At 41.3% G+C, this 23,665-nt stretch overlaps 1 protein-coding gene across 4 annotated transcripts in view; it reads right to left on the bottom strand.

Annotated features, from left to right (window-relative positions):
- The window catches only part of RNGTT (RNA guanylyltransferase and 5'-phosphatase), a 233,765-nt gene that overhangs the window by 181,460 nt on the left and 28,640 nt on the right, over positions 1 to 23,665 (bottom strand). For all 4 annotated transcript variants that reach the window (XM_058660888.1, XM_058660895.1, XM_012925537.3 and 1 more), the window contains exons 7-8: positions 12,018 to 12,127; positions 10,844 to 10,945 (exon numbers count right to left, since the gene is read on the bottom strand). In XM_058660888.1, the coding sequence (XP_058516871.1) occupies positions 10,844 to 10,945; positions 12,018 to 12,127 (212 nt within the window). The remainder of the gene's footprint in view (positions 1 to 10,843; positions 10,946 to 12,017; positions 12,128 to 23,665) is intronic.

Here is a 23,665-nt window from a genome sequence, read left to right as displayed (position 1 = left end):
GGGTCTCCCAAACAGATGCAGGATCCCAAGGCTTTGAATCACCCTTCACCATTTTCCCAGGCCACAAGCAGCGAGCTGGATGGGAAGTGGAACAGCCAGGACACGAACCGGTGCACATCTGAGATGCTGGCACTTGCTGGTAGAGGATTAGTCAATTGAGCCATAATGTTAGCCCTCCCCCAAAACCATAGTCCTTATACTCTTTAAATAACAGACTGATTTCTGTTTCCTTGTCATATAAATCAAAATGTAATTCATTCCACTAATCTAAACAATAGTTTCAGTGGAAACAATTTTTAAAGTATTTTCACAATTTTAATTCAACCATAACAAGTTTTTTTTTAACCCATGTTTACCAGACACATGCAAACACAAATAGGGTTGGTAGCGTTAAAAGTTCATGCTGACCTAATTCAGGAGGAAGATAAAAGTCAGAGACTCTCTATGGTCCTCACCTTACAAGATGAACAATCAAGAAGAACGCTGAACAGGTTATTAGAACAAGGAAAGACAGTTACACAGGCATGACCAAGAAAGAACAAACTGAAATAGGCTTCTGTTTGCAATACACCTTTCTGCTAACGCACCTGGGGAGGAGGCGAAAATGGAGTTCCTGGCTCCTGGCTTCAGGCTGGCCCAACCCTAACTACTGCAGACACATGGGCAGTCAACTAGCAGACAGGATATCTTTCTCCCTGTCACTTAGCCTTCGCAATAAATAAAACTTAGAAAAAAAAAAAAAGTATGTTCTCCGAGAGCCAACCCAAACCTAAGCTGAATCTCTGAATATTTTTCCCCCAAGGATGGTAATGTGACTGGTGTTTAGGAATTACAACTCTCAACAATTTCACAATAACCTCAGAGATCATCTCAAAATGCAACCCAAACCTCATGTTTCCCACACAGCACAACCACCAAAGTAGTTTTATTTATTTCCCACAGAGGGGCTCCCAGAAAGCCTACAAAGGGAGGCAAACAATTTCTACAGCTTCTCAACCAACTTACCGCTGGCTATCACCACCTCCAGCTTCAGATCAGTATTATTTCTGACTCAGCTCTTAATTACTCTATTAGCCTGATGTTCTCAAGTGGGGGAGAGAAAAAGCAGCAAAGAAACACAACAGCCACAGCCTCACTGTGTCCCTCCCAGCTGCAACAGATCCTTTAACAGCAGGCATTTCACCTAGCAGCGAGACGCCCCTATCCCCACCCAGAGTGCCTGGGCTGGAGTCCCGACGCCAGCTGTCCTCTCCGCTGGAAGACAGGAGACAACTCAACTAACATGAGCTTCAGACACACACATGAAGATCTAGACCTCAATCCCTGATTCTGACCAGGACAAGAAGAGCTCTTTCTGCGGAGTCAATCAGTCTTGTCTGTCTCTTTCACACTGCCATTGTATCTCAAACAAAAAAAAAAAAATTTAATTAAAAAAGCACTAGATTATAAATTGTTTGATCTACTCTATATTCTTCCTGCTGACTCAACACTATGCATATATTTATTCAGCTTATTTATTTATTTATTACTAAAATTGGTACAATTAGTATAACATTCATTTAATGGTGGGGGGGATCACCTTAAATCTAATTAACTCATGTTCAATGAGTATTTTAGAGAATAAAATATTAAGAGTTCAAGTTTGAAATAATAAGAAAAGCTACAGAATGAAGATGAATGACAGTTGCACTATTAATTTTGTCCCTTACCCACTTGTATAATATATACCAAATATTTCACTTTTCTGGATCCTGGTTCCTTAAATACTCCTACAAAAAATTTTTAAATTTCCCCCAAACAGTTAAAAACTGAACAACTTGTTCCAGAACCTTAGTTATCTACTAGTGAGTTTCTAAATGTCAAATGTGAGGTCATGGTTATAACTAGAATTTATTGGTAAATACTAAAATGAGGCATAAACTATTATTGAACACCAATATTCGATTCACTAGCCTTAAGTTCTTAAGCTACATGTTATAAAGAACTATTCATTTTGCTGTGAAAAGTAAAATAGATACAAATGAATATTTATATTTGGCCTAATCTCTTCCCTTAAGTGGAACTGAAAAACAGCTACATGGACAGCTTCAAATGAAAGCAGTATACACAACACTCAACTGACCATCGTTTGGTCTATTCATTCTACATCTGATTAGCACATAGCTTGCTTTGTTCTTGGTTCACTGGAAATTACTCCAGAGACATTTGAAACATCTTTAATATTCCTCTCCATCTGTAAGACCTTGCTAATCTGGCATTTCATTATCTTATCCATGCTACTCCTGTCTGAACACTCAGCTCCGGTCACTGGAAAAAACACCTCTTACAAACATTATTAATGGAATATATATCAAGAGATCCAAGCAAGTTACTAACCACCTGGAGTAATTACACATTCTACAATAAAGTCATTAAACAGCAAATATAAAAGCTGTTTGAACATATTATATAGTTTATTCATACAGCAGCTATTTCAACAATGCCCTATTCACACATACTTGTCAGAAAAGGAAAATACACTGAGCTCCATGACATAACAATGACATGCAAAATTATTTCCATACGAAAAGGGGGTGGGGTTAAGTTGTCATTCAATTGTACACAATTAGCAAATAACTTGCCATAAAAATCTTGTCAAAGTACCAATAGCTTAGCAATAACTAAACAAAAAACAATTTAAGTTTTGTTTTAAAGATTTGTTTATTTTTATTGGAAAGTCAGATATTCAGAGAGGAGGAGAGACAGAGAGGAAGATCTTCTGTCCACTGATTCACTCCCTAAGTGGCCACAATGGCCAGAGCTGAGCCAATCCAAAGCCAGGAGCCTGGGTCTCCTACGCTGGTGCAGAGTCCCAAGGCCCTGAGTCATCCTCGACTGCTTTCCCAGGCCACAAGCACGGAACTGGATGGGAAACGGGGCTACCAGGACACGAACTGGCACCCATATGAGACCCCAGTATGTGTAAGATGAGGATTGCAGCTACTAGGCTACCACGCCAAGCACCTAAGCTCAGTTTTTATACATAGATAAACAGAAGAACATTGGAGATGTAAAGACTATCTTTTTAAGGAAAATGTACTTAGTCATGGGCTGGTAAAGGATGGCAAGGATCGGTTGTGGCCTACTGGTTTGTAAGTCAAGTTTTCCTGAAACCAAGCTACCATCATTTCCATAAGGCAGAGCCATGGGATGCGGCTGCTTGCATGCTGCAAGAGCAGTGCAGGTGAGACACAGCCCACAAGCCCACCAGGCCTGCAGCATTTACTCTCAGGAGATGCAGTCCTGTTCCATGAAGCACCTAAAACAGAGCCCTGGGTAAGCACATTTTCAATGTAATTTCTAAATGAATGACAGCAGATTCTCAAATCCACTTGCTGGGGAAAAGATCAGTCTGTAATTTCCTTTAAGAGACAGCGACACATACATCTCATTTACACAGATGTGATTGTAAAAACTAATCTCATTTCCATAAATTCTTATATGGCCTTTTTTTTATTTTAGCAACAATTTTCCTTATAAATCAAGTCAAGGGACTCCTATTGTGGCATAATGGGTTGAGCCACCACTTGCAACATCAGCATCTCATATCAGACTGCTGGTTCAAGTCCCAGCTGCGCCACCTTTGAATCAGTTCTCTGCCAATGGATATAATTCCTGGCTCTTGGCTTCAGCATGACCCCAGTATGGCTACTGCAGCCATACAGTGAATTACACAGCAGCTGGAAGACCTTTTGCAGTCTCTCCTTCATTCTCTATCACTCTGCCTTTCAAATAAATAAGTCTTATATATACCTCCAGGTCCTATTTTTTTTTAAGGCTGCAGCACCCATCAGCGAGAGCTGGGACTGGGGGAAGGCAGGACTAAGCCAGGCTGCAACACCTGCCAACGAATAATGACACAGGGAGCAAGGCCATGCCACACCAGGCCATGTACATGAGGACCAGGTCTGTGGTGGGCTGTCTGGGCTAGGCTATACAACCTGTCATATCACTTGAGATGAGGCTGGGGGTAGAGGCTGGCCAGGCAGCTGTATTCACTGGTATGTACAATGGCTGGTGCAGATGGCAAACCAAACCTGACCCTGCACTGGCTGGTACATCCAAAAGTCTGAGGTCACTCCTGAGGTACAGTTCCTTGGGGCATTCCCCAACTGGATTTCTGGACTCAATCCCCAGCCACAGGAAAAAAATCACAATATATGTCATCCAACCTTAAAGTGAATGTAACAGGACTGGGCCTCCTCAGTTGCTGATGCCTGTGCAGTGGACAGCATGCCCAGATGCACACAGGGGACATGAGAGCCAACTCATCCAGGCCAGAGTGATGTGGATTGCCTCATCAGAGGATGAAAAGTAGAACAGAATGGACATGTCTCCTGGTCAAGCTTTGAAGCAAGTGTCTGGATCTGTGGATACACTAAGGTGGGCTCTCTCAACCAACAGACTTTGGACAGATTTTCTTAACCCTGGCACAGAGAAGCTGACAATGTCTCGGAATTATCAAAAGCACTAAAAGTAACACCCTCATGACAATGTTCCCCACATCTGAGTCTCTAAGGCGTCATCAAATGATGGGCTTTAAGCGACTGAACATCAACGTTGCCACTTTCTTCAATTCTTGAAGCAAGGAATCCCTGTATAACAGTCTGCACATTATATAGTGTATAGGTCAGGGCCAGGGCTAAGTGGATTAAGCTGCTGTCTGTAGTACCATGTGTTAAGTTGCTGCCTATGATACCAGCACCCCATGAGTGCAGGTCTGAGCCCTGGCTGTTCCATTTGCCATCCAGCTCCCTATGAAAGTAGCAGAAAATGGCCCAAATGCTTGGGCCCCTGCCACCAAATGGGAGACTCAGATGGAATTCCATGTCCTGGATTTAGCTTAACCTACTCCCGGACATCTGGGTAACGAACTAGAAGACTGGAGATTTCTATCTTTCTCTTTCTCTTTGTAACTCTACCTTTCATAAAATATGTGAGTTAAATGATATATGTGAGAAGTCAAAGAATTCATAGAAAATAGAAAAAAGCATTTGAGATATTTTCTACACCAAAATAAATTCCATTTTCATGAGTTTTTGGAAATACCCTAGTATATATACTGTATTAATTAGCAGTTAACTTTTACTAAGGAACCACTACATGCAAATTGCCTTAAATTAGCTACGCCATTAAACTCTTTACAATAATTCTTAAGGGTAACAAATCGTTCCTATATATATACACTCTATATTAACCTAAACAAAAGAAGCACTTTCTCTGGTCTACCTAGATTGAAATTTTGCCCTAGTAAATCATTTTTCTTAAAATATTTTTTATTATTTTATTCAGTGGTTTATATTTTTCTCAAGAGACTAAATGTGACATGCGATCATGTTTTTTAAATCTAAAATGCACAATCACCATAGGCCCTTTTGTATCTTTAATACCAGCTTTTTACTGACCAATTCAATAAACAGGAATGCCCGCCACACACCAGGAACTACTCTACGTCTTGAAGACAAAAGCCCCAGCCTTTATGGAGCTTGCTTTCATTATGATTATTCATTCATTATAAGTTTTAGTTTGCATAGCACAAGTTATTCCCATAGCCTTAAATTTTTCCTGAGTTTTCCTGGGTCAAACATTATCCATGTTATCTTTTTATTTACCATTTGCATTACAATAGTTACACAAAATGGTTTTGTTTGGACCTAGCTAGTCAGAATCAGTGAAATTCATATTTACAATATTTAATCTTTCATTAAAAAGAACTACTGTAAAACGTGAGGATATTAATTGTAAAATTTGTACATAATTCTCAGTATTTACAACTTTCAAATGGCTGCTTATTTATTTAACTGATCATTATTTTTACTGCATTTCAAATTCTGCTAATAAACTAAGCATACAGAGAAATTCTATTACAAAGTTCTAATTAATACCTTAATATTTGTTCTTGTATTTGTGCTTGCTAGATTATGTATAAATTAAGTCTTCCAAGTTTTAAAAAAAAATAAAACCACACAAATACAAGAACAAATATTAAGGTATTAATTCTCTAATCTCAATATTAGGAAAAGCCTCTAACAATCACTCAAAACTCAAAGGTAGTAAGGGATTAATGAATCTGAGTACCAATAGTATATGGTAATAAAAACAACAGAACAAAGTCAAAAGAAGCTGCTGGCTTTGGAATGACCTATCCCTGCCCACTGTCATCATCTGGGGAACAAAGTCAAAAGACAAAATAAAAGGGCAAGGCCAAATATCTCCCAAAGACATAAGTAGCATAAAGTGAGTATAAAAAAGGATGTTCAATCTAATTCATAATTAAAACTTCATTAAGACATCATTTCTTGCTTACACTGATGAAAATACAAAACCCAACAAATATTCAGTTAGCAAGACCATGAAGAAACAGGCATACTCATCCACTGTCTCTGGGAATATAATCTTTCTTGCCCTTTTGGGGCAGTATTTCTCAGTGCCTATTAAAACTAATATACACCTAGCCTTTGGTTCAGTAATATTTTCTTTAAAAAATCTGTATTAACTTTTCTTAGAAAGGCAGATCAGATCCACGGAGAGGAGAGACAGAGAGGAAGACCCTCCATCTGTCAATCCATCTCCAAAACAACTGCAACAACTGGAGCTGAACCAATCCAAAGTGAGGAGCCAGGAGCCTCCCCAACCCCCAACACAGGTGCAGGGTCCCAAGGCCACAGGACACCCTCTACTGCCTTCCTAGGCCACAAGCAGGGAGCTGGGTGGGAAGTGGAGCAGCCAGGACACAAACCAGCACCCAAAGGAGATTCTGGCACCTACAAGGTGACGATCCAGCCACTGAGCCATCACACCAGGCCCTCAATAATCCTTTCTTCCAGTAATTTACAGTGAAATTAAACCTTCAACAATGTAAGGGAGAATTAGGCTCAAGCATGTTCAATGCATTATCATTTGTAATGTCAAAATACCAGAAACACCCTAAATGCCCACAAGACAGTGGGTGAATAATACTGCACATCCATACAGAGTACTTTTCACCTTAAAAAAACGAGAAAGATAACTACAAATTTATATGCAGTGATTTCTAAACTACAGCATGAAATGAGAAAAAGCAAGGTTTAAAAAGATTATACAGTTCTGAAGAGTATGATATCTTTCCTGTAAGAAAAGGGAGGGGGGGCTATAAAATACCTGCTCATCGAAAATAAAAAGAAGCATGGGGAAGATAAACCAGCAAACTAAGGAAACGGGTGATCTACAGGAGGTAGGTAGGAGTAGGATGAAAATATACGAGACTGGGAAAAATGAAAGTGACATTACTCAGGGGAAGCTATTTTGTGCAGTTGGATATTTAGAATTGCTAATTTTTCACATACTCAAAAAACATTAAAAATGTAAATCAGAAGAGGGGAGTGAACCCAGGATACAAACAGTAACAACTGAAATGATCTGTATTACAAATGAAACAGGAGTATACTGCAGGGTTTCCCAACAAGAGGAAGAAAATTTTAAGTCAGGTTGGGATACAGCACACTTTGATTACATACCCTAATAATAACATCAGACCAACTGTACACACATGCTACATTCTAGACAGGGGAGTTTGAGTTGGGGATAGCAATTTTAAAACTACTTTTTGTGTAATATACTAACTACTGTAAATAATGAAAACCAATTTCCTCACTGACATAGAAAAGAGGTACACAAAGGAAAGGACAAAAAGATTGATTAGATCTTGTGTTTCAATAAACTCATGACTTGGAAAAACCGCACAATTCGGGCACAGCACGATGGCCCAGTGGCTAAATCTTTGTCTTGCATATGCCAGGATCTCATATGGGCACAGGCTGATGTCCTGGCTGTTTCACTTTCAATTCAGTTCCCTGCTTGTGGCCTGGAAAAGCAGTAAAGGATGGCCCTGCACCCATGTGGAAGACCCAGAAGCAGCTTCTGGCTCCTGGATTCATATCAGCTCAGCTCCAGCCATTGAGGCCACTTAGGGAGTGCCTCAGCAGGCAGAAGACCTTTCTGTCTCTCCTTCTCTCTGTAAATCTGCCTTTCCAATAAAAATAAACAAATCTTTCAAAGAGAAAAAGAGAGAAAGGGAGGAAGGGTGAGAGAAAAGTGGAGAGGGAGAGAAAGAAAGGAAGGAAGGAAAGGAGGGAGGGAAAAACTGCACAATATACGCAGGGACACACATACAAACACACACCCAAGGAGACACAGAGAAGCCGACACATATGTGTCCCAGGGCCTGTAAACAGGACGGCTCTGTGCTAACGAGCCCACCTGGTCCCCAGCAACTGACTTTCCCCCTCACTCTCGGAGAAATGGTAGAATACAAGGCTGGAGGAGGAAAATCACAAGATAAGCTGGGCCCGGCGGCGTGGCCTAGCCGCTAAAGTCCTCGCCTTGAACGCCCTGGGATCCCATATGGGCGCCGGTTCTAATCCCGGCAGCTCCACTTCCCATCCAGCTCCCTGCTTGTGGCCTGGGAAAGCAGTTGAGGACGGCCCAATGCATTGGGACCCTGCACCCGCGTGGGAGACCCGGAAGAGGTTCCTGGTTCCCGGCTTCGGATCAGCGCGCATCGGCCCGTTGCGGCTCACTTGGAGAGTGAATCATTGGACGGAAGATCTTCCTCTCTGTCTCTCCTCCTCTCTGTATATCTGGCTGTAATAAAATGAATAAATCTTAAAAAAAAAAAAAAAGAAAAAAAAAAAAGATAAGCTTACACATCTGGGAGCGTCAGAAAGCAAGTGATTGTTCAGAAAATAACAGGGAGATGCCAGGAAAACGGGCGTCAACTGACACGAATGCCAAACCTCAAATACTGTGAGCAATGTTCATTAAAATGCTAACACATACATTATAATAACAGAAGACAACACAAATCTGTAAGTTCATGTTGAAAAGGTAAGTAGAGAGTTCTTCCTTACTTTGTATTATTACCCTATTCTACTTCCCAAACATTTCAGTTGTACTCATATATACTTCAGGCAAGAATTCTCAATAAATGTTGAAATTATGGAGAGAAGTAGAATGTGAAACAGAATATTTACAAGTCTTTGAGCATCTCCTCCACAAGATTCCTCACCACAAAGGGAAAAATAGTAACTTTCTCATGCACAAATACGGCAGATATCAGCTTCACCCAGAGATCAGAGCTAACAGCACCAGTAATGGGACACTTGGCCACTATGAGCCTGCTGAAATGACAGAGCATTGCTTCTCTGATGTTCTTTAAAATGCATAACCTAAGCTATGGGGAAATGTTAGAAAAACTCAGTCTGAAAGACTATAATATACTGGCTCATCATAAAAAGAAAAACCTAAGGAATTATTCCAAAATAAAACACATATCACCCCAACACAACACGTGATCTTGGATGGGATTCTGAACTCAAAATAGGGTATTATGATATTTGGTGAAATTTAAATGAGGCTAATAGATAATACTAAAGCATTCCTTAAGTTTGATCATTATACCGCAACTATATTACATGTTAATGTGAATCTGGAACTTTTCCTAAATCTGACATAATTCCACATGCCAAGGTTTTTTATTATTCTAATTAAAGCTTAGAGATTTTAAAATAAAATCAAAGCAGTCTGTTATAAAAGCCAAAGTCTCATTTAAAAGTATGGGGGCAGATTTTTGGCAGCTGTTAGGATATCACTTAAAACACCACAGTCCCAAACTTTCAGCTTCAGCCTGCTCCAGCCCTGGCTATTGCAGGTTATTTGGAGGGATGAATAAAAAATGGAAAATCTCTGTCTGGGGGGCACTGCAGGGGCATAATCAGCTAAGCCTCCGCCTGTAGCACCAGCATTCCCTATGTGTAACAGTTTAAGTCCAAGTTGTTCCACTTCCGATCTAACTCCCTACATATGACCTAGAAAAAGCAGTAGAGGATGATTCAAGGCTTTGGGCCTCTGCACCCACGCTGACGACATGGAAGAGGCTCCTGGCTTTGGATCAGCCCAGCTACAGCATTGGGACTTCTGGGGAGTGAACCAGTCAATGGAAAATCCTCTCTCTGTCTCTCCTTATCTATGTAAATCTGCTGTCCCTAGGGGAAAAAAAAAACACATCTTTAAAATTTTTTTATTTTAAATAAGGTTTGACTTTAAGGGACAAGTGTTGTGAGGCAGTGTGTGAAGCCACTGCTTAGGCAGCCCATATCACACACTGGGATAAAGCTGGCTCCTCTATTTCAAATCCAGCTCTGCTAATGCACCTGGGAGAAGGCAAATGATGCCCCAAGTACCTGGGCTTCTGCCACCCATGTAGAAAATCCAGAGGGACTTCCTGGGCCCTGGGTTTAGAATGGCCTAGCCCTAGCTGGCTAGGGAGTGAACTAGCAAATCAAAGATCTCTCTTTCTCTGTCCTCTCTCCCTCTCTCTGTCACCCTCTGTCTCTCTTAAACCTCCTCCCTATACCTCCCCAGCCCATCTCACCCTCTGTTACTATGCCTTTCAAACAAATAATGAATGAATAATGAATGCATATTTTCAAAAAAAGACAAGGTTGTGAACAGCATATGTATCAAGAGTCACAATATAATTGAGATGTTTTCAAACACAACATTCAATAAAATTTACATGAAATTAAGAGAACTCTGAAAGCAAAAACTAAGCACAATTAAGAATGACTGTATTATATAACCTAGAAATATTATAAATACTATCAAATAACCCAGAAACTAGTTATACAAGTTTTTGAATCGTGCTTATTTCGCTGTGCAAGTCAGAAATTCACACTCTGAAGAGCACAAACCTTGCCTAACAACAAAGCAGTATTCTTCAAGCATTACAGTTATTTGTATAATTTTTTTCAGAAGTCCAACTCACCGAGTACCATCTGCTTTCCAGCTTACTTTATATGGCTTCTGCTCTAAAAGTTTAATATTTTGCTTGTCCATGGAAACGGGCTGTGCTCCAGGGAATCCAGACCTTGGAGAAGAACATTTTATTGCTATCATGGCTGGTATCCACACAAAACAATCCATGTCTTAAACTAACCTCAGATGAGTCATGCATTTATCATGATATTAATGCCAACTGGAATAAAATCAGTTTCAAACAAATGCTAAAGAAGCTTATCAATTCCTTTACATTTCAGCATGTAAATTAACAGGTTTCTAAACTGTACTGTACAATATAATTACTGCACTAACTTTAAAATAGTAGCATTATGATGTAAATACTTAAGTATTATATTCACAAATCTTTAGGAAGAAATTTAAATCTTGTCTTACATTATTATTGTTATTATTATTACTACTATTATTATTATTACTGTTACTAACAGACCTCATGTTTCCCCAGCATGATATGCCAACCTAACCGTGCAGAGAAAGACGTCCAAAGTGGCAGATAATAACAGGAACTATTAGGGAGATTGAGATATGCTAACATTCAACATATTAAAAAGCATTATTATTTGTTTATTATCTTAATCTTTGACTTAAAATTAATTCTACCTGATCTGCTTTTAGCAATAATAAATTATCTTTACATTAGAAATTTGTCTTTGGGATTTTTCTGCATTACAATCTTTTGTCTGAGCTGGCAATGATCAAGATACATAATTAAAGGACCTAGGCATAGAATAGTAAGAGAATGAGAATCTTTGTGCCTGCTCCCAGGAAATGGCAGATAAACACTGGCAAGCCATGGTGGGGAGCAGAACACACTAAAAGCTGATTTTCCCAGCCTTCTGATCACAGAAAATCTGGAAAATGAGATACAATCAGGCTTTACTTCTTGTCCCTTAAAAAACTCATAGATAAGCCCAGCCCAAACATTAATCAGCAGGAGAATCAAAGACACACACACAAAAAGAAAATACTAGGAAAGAAAATACAATAATTTCTAATTGCTTTAGGAAGACATATGAGTCATCTACTTTTGCCTAATTCTAGTGTTTATCATTATCTTGCAAACAAAGAGAATACTGTCAATTTGTGCATTAATTTTAAATGTTGCAGACAAAGTTTTACTTAAAAATTAGAATGTTTATTACCCTTCCCAGCCACAGAATTGATGACACTTCTGTTGTACCTCTCCTAACTTTGGTTGAGTTGTTACTTGAGTCACACCTTTCACAGTTATACCTTCCAAAAAAATAGCACCCTTTAAAAAAAACAGAAACAAAAAATATTTTGTTAGAATCCAAAGCCATTTACAAAAAGAAAAAAAACTAGGATTTTACTAATTTAGTTAATGAGGATATTACTTTATTTTAAATATTCTTATATGACTATATCTTATTCATGCTAGTTTATAAGTTAACATTCAGGAATACAACAGTTAGCATCCTTATTCTGAATGTATAAACACCACAGGTTTTGTTTTTTTTTTTCTTTCAGTTTTATACGAAGAAGGTATCCAGCTGCATTTAGGAAGATAAATTTTTTCCTCTAAAAAAATGTATTTAACTTGAAAGTCAGACTTACATAGAGAGAAAGAGAGATCTTCTATCCACTGGTTCACTCCCCAAATGACTACAACTGCCAGAGCTGAGCCCAAAGACAGGAGACAGGAGCTCCCAGGTATCCCATGTAGGTCCAAGGGACCCAAGCACTTGAGTCATCTTCCTCTGTTTTCCCAAGCCATAAGCAGGGAGCTGGATGGGGAAAAGAGCAGCAAGGACCTGAACCAGAGTTTATATGGGATGCCAGCACTGTAGGTAGAGGATTGCCATGCTATACCACCACACCAATCCCCAAAAAATGAATTTCTTAAGCAAAGAAATACTCTCTAATATGAGCAAAATAAAAGCAAATTTAGCATAACTTCTAAAATGCAAACACTACTTCTTTAGAAAATGCAATCAATATTCAACCAAGCCTTCCCTACAATATTATCACAGAAATTTTAGTAAAATAAATACAGCTGAGTAAGGTGAATATTTTTGGCTTTATACAACAAGTAAAAGTGGAGCATCAGTCAGACTTAAATATTGAATTTAGTTATAAAAGATAACTCCAACCATGCAGTAAATTTCTATCATCCATTTACTATTAGTATTATTTATTAGTATTTATTATTATTCTTTAATGTTTCCTTCCTTAATTTTCTTTAATATATAAACTTCTTTGCCTTTTCTACATTCATCTATTTTCTTTTTTTTTTTTAAGATTTATTTATTTTTATTACAAAGTCAGATATACAGAGAGGAGGAGAGACAGAGAGGAAGATCTTCCGTCCGATGATTCACTCCCCAAGTGAGCCGCAACGGGCTGGTGTGCGCCGATCCGAAGCCAGGAACCTGGAACCTCTTCCAGGTCTCCCACGCGGGTGCAGGGTCCCAATGCATTGGGCCGTCCTCAACTGCTTTCCCAGGCCACAAGCAGGGAGCTGGATGGGAAGTGGAGCTGCCGGGATTAGAACCAGCGCCCATATGGGATCCCGGGGCGTTCAAGGCGAGGACTTTAGCCGCTAGGCCACGCTGCCGGGCCCCCATTCATCTATTTTCTTCTGCAATACTTACCAAAAAAAAAAACAGTAGCAAGCAGTCCAATAAAGACAGCAAGTATTATACACAGTATTTTCAAAACTCAGACTAACATAATTGGCTGTTTAACCCCATTAAAATGGCTTCCTCTGACAAACTGCTGAGTAATTCCAAAAAAAGATCATTACTTGTCAATTAGAAACATCAATGACTAAATTCTGAAAATATTTTCAAATACACTACAACTGAGTTTCAAAGTCATTGACATTTTAATTTTTCAGGTTACCAGGTTTTTTGTTTGTTTGTTTGTTTGTTTTTCCAGCGGGGTGGGGATCAAAATAACCTTCCCGTTATATAACATCCATCATTTTCTTAAACAACCTGGATCCTGGATCCTAACAAAAATCCAACTTACCCAAGTAGAGGACTTCCTTATTTGCTTTTTTTTTTTTTTTTTTTTTTTTTTTGACTGGGAAGGAAGATTTAAAAACAGATGGGGAGACAGAGAGAAAAGAACTTCCTCTGGTTCACTCCCCAAAAGTCCCCACGGCCAGAGCTAAGCTGATCTGAAGCCAGCAGTTTCTTCTAGGTCTGCCATGAGGGTGCAGAATCCCAAGGCTTTGGACCATCCTCTACGGCTTTCCCAGGCCACAAGCATGGAATAGTGATGGGAAGTGGAGCAGTCAGAATACAAATCAGCACCCATGTGGCATCTCAGCACATGCAAGGCAGGGATTTAGCCACTGAACCATCACACTGGGTCCAATGACTTCTCTCTTGAAACTACTAATTCTCCCATTATTCAGGTCCCACAGGAGTACTGTAACCTGTTCTACCATACTCTCATTGCTTTCCCCATCTCTTTCCAGACACTCTTTCATTTAAACTAATTTCAACTGGCCACAGCCCTCAGCTCTCCACTGTGGTTAATGGCACAGCAAATCTCAAAAACTGCCCTCCTTACTGGTGAAGACAGAGTTACATGACATTATAAGATAACATCCAAAGCTGCTAGAACTCTGAGTCTTTCATATGCTTGCTCCTGATAATTTGGAATTAGGACCCCTGTGTTACAGCACAGCAAGAAAAACTAACACCTGCAATGCCAGCATCCTGCTTAAGCACCAGCTCCCATCCTGTCTGCTCCACTTCTAATTCAGCTGTCTGTTAATGGCCTGGGAAAAGCAGTGGATGCCTAATTATTATTTAGGTCCCTGCCACCCGTGTGAGATTCACATGAAGCTCCCCGGCTCCTGTCTTCAGACTGGCTCAACACTGCTTGCTGCAGCCACCTGGGGAATGAGCCAGAGGATGGAAGATCTCTCTCTCTCTTTGAAACAGCAACTTTCAAAATAAATAAATAAATAAATAAACCTTTCCCATAAACTCCAAGGCATACAAGAAATCATGAAGATCATCTTGAGAGACAGACACTGAGAAGGCTAATACATATAAAAGGAAAACGGCAGACATGACTAATCACGAAAGAGTGAAAACCAGGTTCTCATCATTTTCCAAGTCCAGGATCCAATACTGTTTAGAAATCTGCCCTTCTATGCCTATGTTGGTTTTAATCCACCGATTCATAACACAAATTCTCCCTTATGTTTAAGCTAATGTGAGTTATTTTCTGCTATTTGCAACCAAAGAGCCTACACTATTCATCTATTAAAGAACAGTCAGCAAAGGCAGTCAATCCTTCTCATTATTGTAACCTCTACTTGCGCTCAGCTACCCAGACTCATCAAACGAAAGCAACATGTCAAGGTCCAGCAATTTCATTCTCAGTGACCTTCACCCACCTTAAACAATCTTCTCTATGGTCAGTAATACATTCAGTATTCAGTCACAAATAATCACTTACTCAAAAAAGTTCAGTTAAAAGATCAAGAGAAGAAAAATTAAAAGAATCCACAGGAGATTCACATATCAGGTACCGGACAGATTAAAAAAAAAACTGTAATATGTTCAAAAATCTGAAGAACTTGAGAAGTGAAAAACACTTTTAAAATCAAATATAGGAGCAGTCATTATAGCACAATGGGTTAAGCCACCACTTAGGGTGCCTGCATCCCACATCACAGTGCAGGTTCAAGTCCCAGCTTCACTGCTTCCGATGCAACTCCCTGCTAAAGTACCTCAGAAGAGAGCACACAAAAGGCCCAAGACCTTGGGTCCCTGCCTGCCATGTAGAGAACTATATATTGTTAATGGATCATTTGTTTGGCCTCATATTATTCTGGCTATTTGGCCATTTGGGAACTGAAACAGTATATGTTAAAACCACCCTCCACGCTCATCTCCCTGCATTTCAAGTAAATTTTAAAAGAAATCAAATGGAAATTGCAGAACAGAAAACAAGTACAATTAAGTATTTGTTGTATGTTTCTTAGACAAAATTAATACAAACTGAAAGATGGGTCAGAAAAAAATTATCCAAACTGCAAAATGAAGAAATGATAACATGATGGAAATTATTTTAAAAATATAGAAAAGAGTAAACACAGGTTGGGTTGAGCTGGGCTTCAATGACACGTGCGAGAGTCGAATGGGGTGTGGGACAGACTGGACAGGCCTGCTGTACATACTGGCAAGCATGGGAACCAGGGTAGGGGGCAGAACTGGTGGGGGTTACGGGGAGTCGCCCCAACTAGGCTGCAGCTCCAACCGGTTTGCGTGAGGACCGAGTATGAAGTGGGCAGGATCGAACTGGACTACAACACCCGTTGGTTCACGAGGAAGACAGGGCTGGAAACAGAACGGACCCAGCAATCACAACGACCAGCATGAGCATAAGCTGATTGGTGTGACAGACGGTGTCGGACTCTGTACTAGCAAACTCGCGCAAGAATCAGGCCTGGGATCATCTCAGATGAAGTTTCTTTGGAGATCCCTCCAACTGAACTGCTGATCTTAGAACCCCAACCATGAAGAGACTGTCAGCCAGTGGATTCTGAATAGGTTTCATTGTGATTGGAACTGAGAGATTGGCAGCAATCCAGAACTGATGAACTATCAAAACTGTATGAGCAGGACCCTCGGAGCGTGCCTCCCGTTGGGGATCTGGGATGGGTGGGAGGCTGGGTGGGGCTTTTCCCTTTGTTTCTCCCCTGACCCCAGACACAGGGAAAAATTATAATATTAGTGTGAAAACAATGGTATTACCCACTTCCACCCTGTAGCCCTTGACCCTTTGTACCCTAATAAACTAAGTAAGATTAAATAAATAAATAAATAAATAAATAAATAAATAAGGAAAAAGTCTGTTGCATTAAAAAGAGCACCAGAGGAAGAGATAAAGAAGAGCTCTAAAACAGTATTCAAAAGATCATGGCCTTCTGAGGAGTGTGAACAGGGCAGAACCGGGCCAACCTTGGCCCACCAGTATGTGCAGCAGCCAGGCTGGAATGCGGGTCATGCTGGGCTAGGTTATCATACCTATGCATGAGCCAGGGAAAGGAACAGACTGGGCAGGGATGGATGGGCTGCAGCACACACCAGCAAGAGCTAGAACTGGGGGCGGCCCAGGACAGGCCAAGCTGCAGCATCCAATGCCAAAGGCCAGGATGGGGGATGGGCTATGCCAAGCTGGGCCAGAACAACCACTGACACACATAAGGTCTGTGGAAACAGGCCTGATTGGAAAGCTAATGGAACACCACAGCTGGGTAGTGGTTCACACTAGCAAGCATGAGAGCCACAATGTGGACAGCAATCTGGGCTGGACATGACTGCAGTGTCCCTCTGCATGGATATGGACTGGGTCTGAGGTGTGCCAGACTGGGCTTGACTCTGGCACCCACTGGTGCTTGTGACAGCCAGGGTGGGTGCAGGATGGGTCAGGCTAGGTCTCAGCTCTCATTGAACCTACTGGAGAGCTGTGTCTAGGAGGGGACCAGGTGTGGCGAGGCAGCAACACCCAACAGTAAGAATCAGAATGGGTGTGGGCCAGCTGGGCAAGGCCACTATTTCTGCCAGCAAAGGAGGTAGAACCAAGTCAGGCTGGGCCAAGGACCTACCAGTATGCGTGAGTTCTGCCACTGGGAGGAAATCCAGTGAGGAGCTTAGGGAACTCCTTTGTCAGGACGCAGTCCCTTTAGGTAAGCACAAAGGCAAGGAGCAGCCGAGACCAGGCCAGGTTGTATTACCTGCCAGCATATGTGTGGCTCAAGTCTGGGTGTAGATAGTTAATAAAACTCACTGGCAGATCTGAGAACCAGGATGGCATGCAGTACTGGCCAGGTCGGGCCATTACACCAGCCAGTTCACATTAGGGCCACGACTGGGGGCTGGCTGGGCTAGGCTAGGCTGCAGCACCGACCAGTATGAGCAGGAACTGCAGGCAGACTAAGCTGGACCAGGCTACAGTATCCGTTGGCCAATGCCAAGGTGAAACAGACCATGCCCAACTCGGCTGCAGAACCCATCAGCACAAGCGAGACATGGGTAAGGATGCAAGCATGGTGAGAAGTGCTGCAGAGGGTGGGGAGGCTCCTCTGTTGGGCCACTGCTGTCATTGGTGAGCATGAGAGCTGGGACCTGGGGCAGACCAGGCTAGGCAGGGCCACAATACCTACTGGCGCCAGCATATGACCAAGGTTAGGGGGAAAGCCAGGCTGGGCTAACTGACTGTATCCGCTGGTGCACACATGAGCTAGAGTAAGTGCAGGTTGGCTGGGTTTTGCTGCCACATTAGCTGCCAGGTGCTGAGACTTGGAAGAAATTCTGTCAAGCTAGACCACAGAATCACCTGGAAAGTGCAAGATCCAGGATTGGGAGTGGGTCCAGTAGGGAAACTGTGGGCACTTCTCTGCTGGGCTGCCACTCCCACTGATGAGCATGGGAACCAGGGATGGGGGCAGGCATGGCTAGACAGGCTGTGGCACTCACCAGCATGAATGTGGGCTGGAGAGTGGGGTTGGTTGAGCTAAGCTAAGCTTCAATGCCCATTGACATGTACAAGAGCTGAATGGGATGTAGAACAGACTGGACCACTCTACTGCACATACTGGCAAACACATGAACCAAAGCTAGGGGTGAAAGGCACCTAGTAAGGGTTATGGGGGGTCTCTGACTAGGCTGCAGTTCCTGCTAGTGTACATGAGGGCCAAGTGTGTCGTGAGCTAGGTTGGGCTGGGATGCAGCACCTACTGCTTTATGAAAGAGATGGGGTTAGGACCCAGCGTGGCAGCCTAGCGGCTAAAGTCCTCGCCTTGAACGCCCCGGGATCCCATACGGGCGCCGGTTCTAATCCCGGCAGCTCCCCTTGCCATCCAGCTCCCTGCTTGTAGCCTGGCAAAGCAGTCAAGGATGGCCCAAAGCCTTGGGAGGGTGGCCCAAAGCCTGCACCCACGTAGGAGGCCTGCAAGAGGTTCCTGGCTCCTGGCTTCGGATCAGCTGAGCTCTAGCCACTGCAGTCACTTGAGGAGTGAATCATCAGACCGAACATCTTCCTCTCTGTCTCTCCTCCTCTCTGTATATCTGACTTTGCAATAAAAATAAGTACATCTTTAAAAAAAATCAAAAGAAAAAAAAAAAGAGATGGGGCTAGAGACAGAACCAACCCAACAATTGGAAATACCAATCTATATGTAGGCTGATGTGGGTGATGGACTGAGCCAGTCCCTATACTGACAAGCATGCATGAGTCAGGTCTGGAATCACTTCAGACAAGGTTTCTTTGGGGATCCTCCTCCCACCCCCAACTGAACTGCTGACTCAGAACTCCAACCATGGGCAGAATCATAGGAGCTGTGGTCTGACCCTGGAGTGCATGTGTCAGAATTGGGTCGGCTCAATGGCTTAGAGCAGTGGGATGGCATGCCTAGATGCACACAGAGGATATGGCAGTCCACTGGGGCCTGCAGAAGACATCTGATACCAGTACAGAAGAATGAGGACAGAACAAATTGGTTAACTACTACTGCCAATCGTTGACAACAAATATCTGGCGAATGGAGACTCTAAGGTGGACTAGGTCAGCCAGTAAGGAATGATTTCCTCTCCCTTGGATCTGCAAGATCGACAGCATTTCAGAATTATCGAAACCACTCGAGCAGAACCATCTGAGCATGTTCCAAATCGGGGACCCTGAGTTGATTATCAAGTGGTCATTCTCCATCCCCGGGCACTGAGGTGGTTGAGAAGTTGAGTGAGAGTGGCTTCTTCCCCTATCTTTGCCCTTCCCTCAGATACAGGAATTAAGAAAAAAAATTTTCTGGAAACAATAATCACACCCACTTTCCCTTAATCCTCTGTCCTTCCCACCATAATCAATTATGTAAACATTCCCACCTTAATCAACTATGTAAACATCATCAAAAAACATATATTCAAAAGATCATGGCTAAGAATGGTGTAAACTACAATAAAAAGAAAAATCCAGTCACACATTTAAGAATCTCTACAGACACAAAGGAGGATAAAAACAAAGAGAACCACAAGGAGCAATATAATAGTAAAACTGCTGGGGAAAGAAAAAGCTGCACCATCAAGCAGCAGGAAGACAGCTGACTTCTCACAGAAATGGATTCTACAATGGACTCTTCAAAGTACTAAGAAAAAGTAACTGCTAAGCACCTAGGTTTCAACAGTCAGCAGAAATGCTCTTCAAAATGACATAAAAAAAAATTTTTTTTCACAAAATACTAAGAGAACATGTCACAGCAGACCACATTAAAGGAAACACCACAGGAATGCTTCAGTTGGGAGAAAAATGACTCCAAATGGAAACACAAAAATAGAAGAAAAATTAGGAAGACTATCAGAAAGGGTAAAGTATGTAGGTAACATCTAATGAATATTAATTAACTATATAAAATAATAAGGGTATCATCAAGGGCCTAAAATATAGAAAATTAAAATATGCAAAATCAAAAAAGGCAGGAAGAGGTAAATCACAAAGGTTCTAAGATTCCTATATTGTCTAAAATGTGGTTAAGGTATTCATACCAGCCTTCACCAAATCAAAGGTGTATACTAAAATATTAGATGACCACATTTAAATACCTATAAATAAATACATCACTCACAAGCAATGAAGGGAGGTGATAGAATAACAAAGCCAACCATACAGATAAGAAGGGAAAATAAAAAGGAATTTCCCAACAAGGAAAAATATAAGACAGCTAAATTTAAAACAAAATGGCCATTAGCTATAGACAACTGCCGAGGTTGCCTTGCACATACGCAAGTGTTACACTGCTGGGAGAAAAGCAACCAGTAGTTGGCAGGAATTCTGGGCCTGGTTAATGCCAAGTTTGTCTTACTATTACCCGTATGCCAGCATAGTTGTTTATTCTTTTTTTAAAAAAATAATAAGTGGGGAAGGCAAGGAACTCCAGACCAGAAGATGCCATCTCGGCCGCCCAGATTAAGGGGCTGCAGATCGCCTGAGGAACGGGGTCCTAGGGATATAGTGGAGTGGGGGTCACTGAGGGCATGTTTGACAAGGGAGGAATGACTTCTGGGGTCTCAAACACTGTGGGAGATTGCCCCCTTGGACCTCCGCCTTCCAGCCCAAATGGCAGGCCACAGGCATATGGCACAGTGTGCCCTTGGCTAACACACCCCAACATGATCTGTTCACTGGGCATGCAGTAAGAGCGATGGGCTGCACCCCAGTATCTCTTCAATACTCTGCTAGGACTTCCTTTGTAAATAACTCTAAGAAGTCAAAGGTTACACTCATCCTAGCTTTCAGCACCTAAGGAGTCTACCCTGAGATACAACTTCCTGTGCTTCCTGACCTTTAACTTCATTGAAGTTAAAGAGATAGACATATCTGTTAGCCAGTCACAATGCTGTTGTTGACTGCAAGTCCTGTTGGGAACCACCCTTCTGCCTGCCCCCTTCTCCTATATAAGCTTGTGACTTCTCTCAAACAAATGGACATCCTTCATCACCAGTTTGCCTCCAGTGTTTCTGCTGCAGAAGAGCACTGTCGCCTCACCCCTTGGTGGTCTCGGGGCCTGCTGGACAGAAGACCCCCCAAGAAAACATATGTCTCACACAACAGAAAAAAAAAACTGAAACATAATGTTCCACCTACCCTCCTCCATACCTGACCCTCCCCACCCTAATCAGAGGCCCACGTGGGCATGCATCCCTCTCAACTATGTAATAATATTAAAAAGAATATTTTAAAAATTTAAATAAGTAAATAAAATAGCAAAAATATGTTGACCAGATAAATAAAAACCAGCAACATGATACCTGTCAGAAACAAACCTTAGGATATGATACTGTAGGCAAAGTCATCAGTTGTGACGCTGGCATCCCATATCTGAGTGCCAGATCAAGGCCCAGCTATCCCAAAATTTCGACTCAACTTCCTGCCAATGAGTCTGTGAAGACAGCAGATAATGGCCCAAGAACCTGACTCCTTGCCACCCATGTAGGAGACCCGGATGGAGTCTGTGATAAACTGTGATAAACAATTGTGATGGAGTCTGTGATAAACAGCCTGGTCTAGCCTTGGCTGTTTTAGGTACTTGGAGAATAAACTGGAATGGAAGCACTCTCATTCTCTCTCTCTTGTTCCTTTCCCCTGTCATTCTGGCTTTTAAATAAATAATTCCTTAAAAAAAAAAAGAAAGAAAGAAAGAAATACATCTTAAGGAATAAATAAAAATTAGAAGTAAAAAGATAGCTCAGTGTGTTAGCATAATGGCTAAATTCTCGCCTTGCATGCTCCAGGATCCCATATGGGCACTGGTTAATGTTCCAATTCACATCCCGGCCGCTCCATTTCCCATCTAGCTCCCTGCTTGTGCCCTCAGAAAGCGGTGGAGGATATCCCAAAGCTTTGGAATCCTTCACCCGCACGAAAGACCCAGAAGAAGTTCCTGTCTCCTGGCTTTGGATCAGCTCAGCTCCAGGCATGTGGCCACTTGCGGAGTGAACCATCAGATGGAGGATCTTTCTGCATCTCTTTCACTCTTAATAAATCTTCCTTTCCAATAAAAATAAATAAATCTTAGAAAAAAAAAGTAAAAAGATAGATGAAAGATACTTTTAACACTATCCAAAAGACATCCAAAAGTTCATGCAACTACACTATTAATGTGCAATAATGCTGGATACTATAAAGATAAAACAGTATTTTACACATATTTGCATATATCAAGTAGTAGCAACTCAAAATACAATAACAGCAAAATCTGATAGAACTTCAAAGAGATATAGGTAAATTGATAATCAAGGTGGAAGTCTTAACATTTCTCTTAGTATCCAACAATACCAGATTTCCTAGGTACGTAATTTAATAACTTCAGACACCTCAATCCCAGAAGCAATAATTAGCTTCAAATAGTGATTAGATTTAAAAATAAGTTCTTTCGGGGTTGTTTCCCTTTTTCAAATTTATTTATAATTACCTTGCTCTTAAAGTTGGAAATGTATAAATAAAATAAGTGTTTTTTCAAACAGAAACTTAAATAAATAAATAAATAAATAAATAGATGATCTACATAAAATAATGAAGGTGTTTCCTTCCAGTCAGGGAAGCATGGCCTCTGAATAGATGAACAGTGATGTGTGCTGCTCCTGCATCCCAGACTCCCTGTAACCATACCCTTCAGCCTATACCAAACATTGACACGTGCACTTTTCTTTTGACAGTTCTCCTGCACCAAAGCCAAGGCCATAATCCCATACGTTCCTTTTAGGCCTTTTATATCTAGAAGACTAATTACAGTGAGCTAGAAAGCAAATAAGTCTTCTTGCTTCATCTTTATGGAAAGCATTAAAAAACACTACCATACTTGTTCTGGGGAAAGCAGAGTTCATACATAAAGTTATCTTAACTGTGACCATTTGTAAAGCAATAATAAAAGTCTTCATTAGCTATTCAGAAACTATCTACCCATATTTTGCAGAAATATTAAAAATAAATTCAAAATCTAATGTCTAGGAGTTCTTTAACTCAGAAACAAAATTAAATTCATTCACACAACTGCAGTTCTTTCCTCTTAAAAAAAATAAAACAGTATGACTGTCAAGAATCTAAGCAGAATGGCGGCCAGTGTTGTGGTATAGCCACAAGTTCAAATACTGACTTTTCCACTTCCAATCCAGCTCCCTGCAGCTGCAGCTGCAGCTGGGAAACCAGCAGAACACGGCCCAAGTGCTTGGGGTCCTTGCACCCTAGTGGGAAAATCACATAGAGCTTAGGTCTCCAGGCTTTGTCCTTGCCCAGCACTGGCCAATGCAGC

Source organism: Ochotona princeps, chromosome 1 (genome assembly GCF_030435755.1).
Source record: "Ochotona princeps isolate mOchPri1 chromosome 1, mOchPri1.hap1, whole genome shotgun sequence".
Classification (NCBI taxonomy): Eukaryota; Metazoa; Chordata; class Mammalia; order Lagomorpha; family Ochotonidae; genus Ochotona; species Ochotona princeps.
The sequence above is the reverse complement of the archived record's forward strand: the minus strand, read 5'-3'. Positions and strand labels throughout refer to the sequence as shown.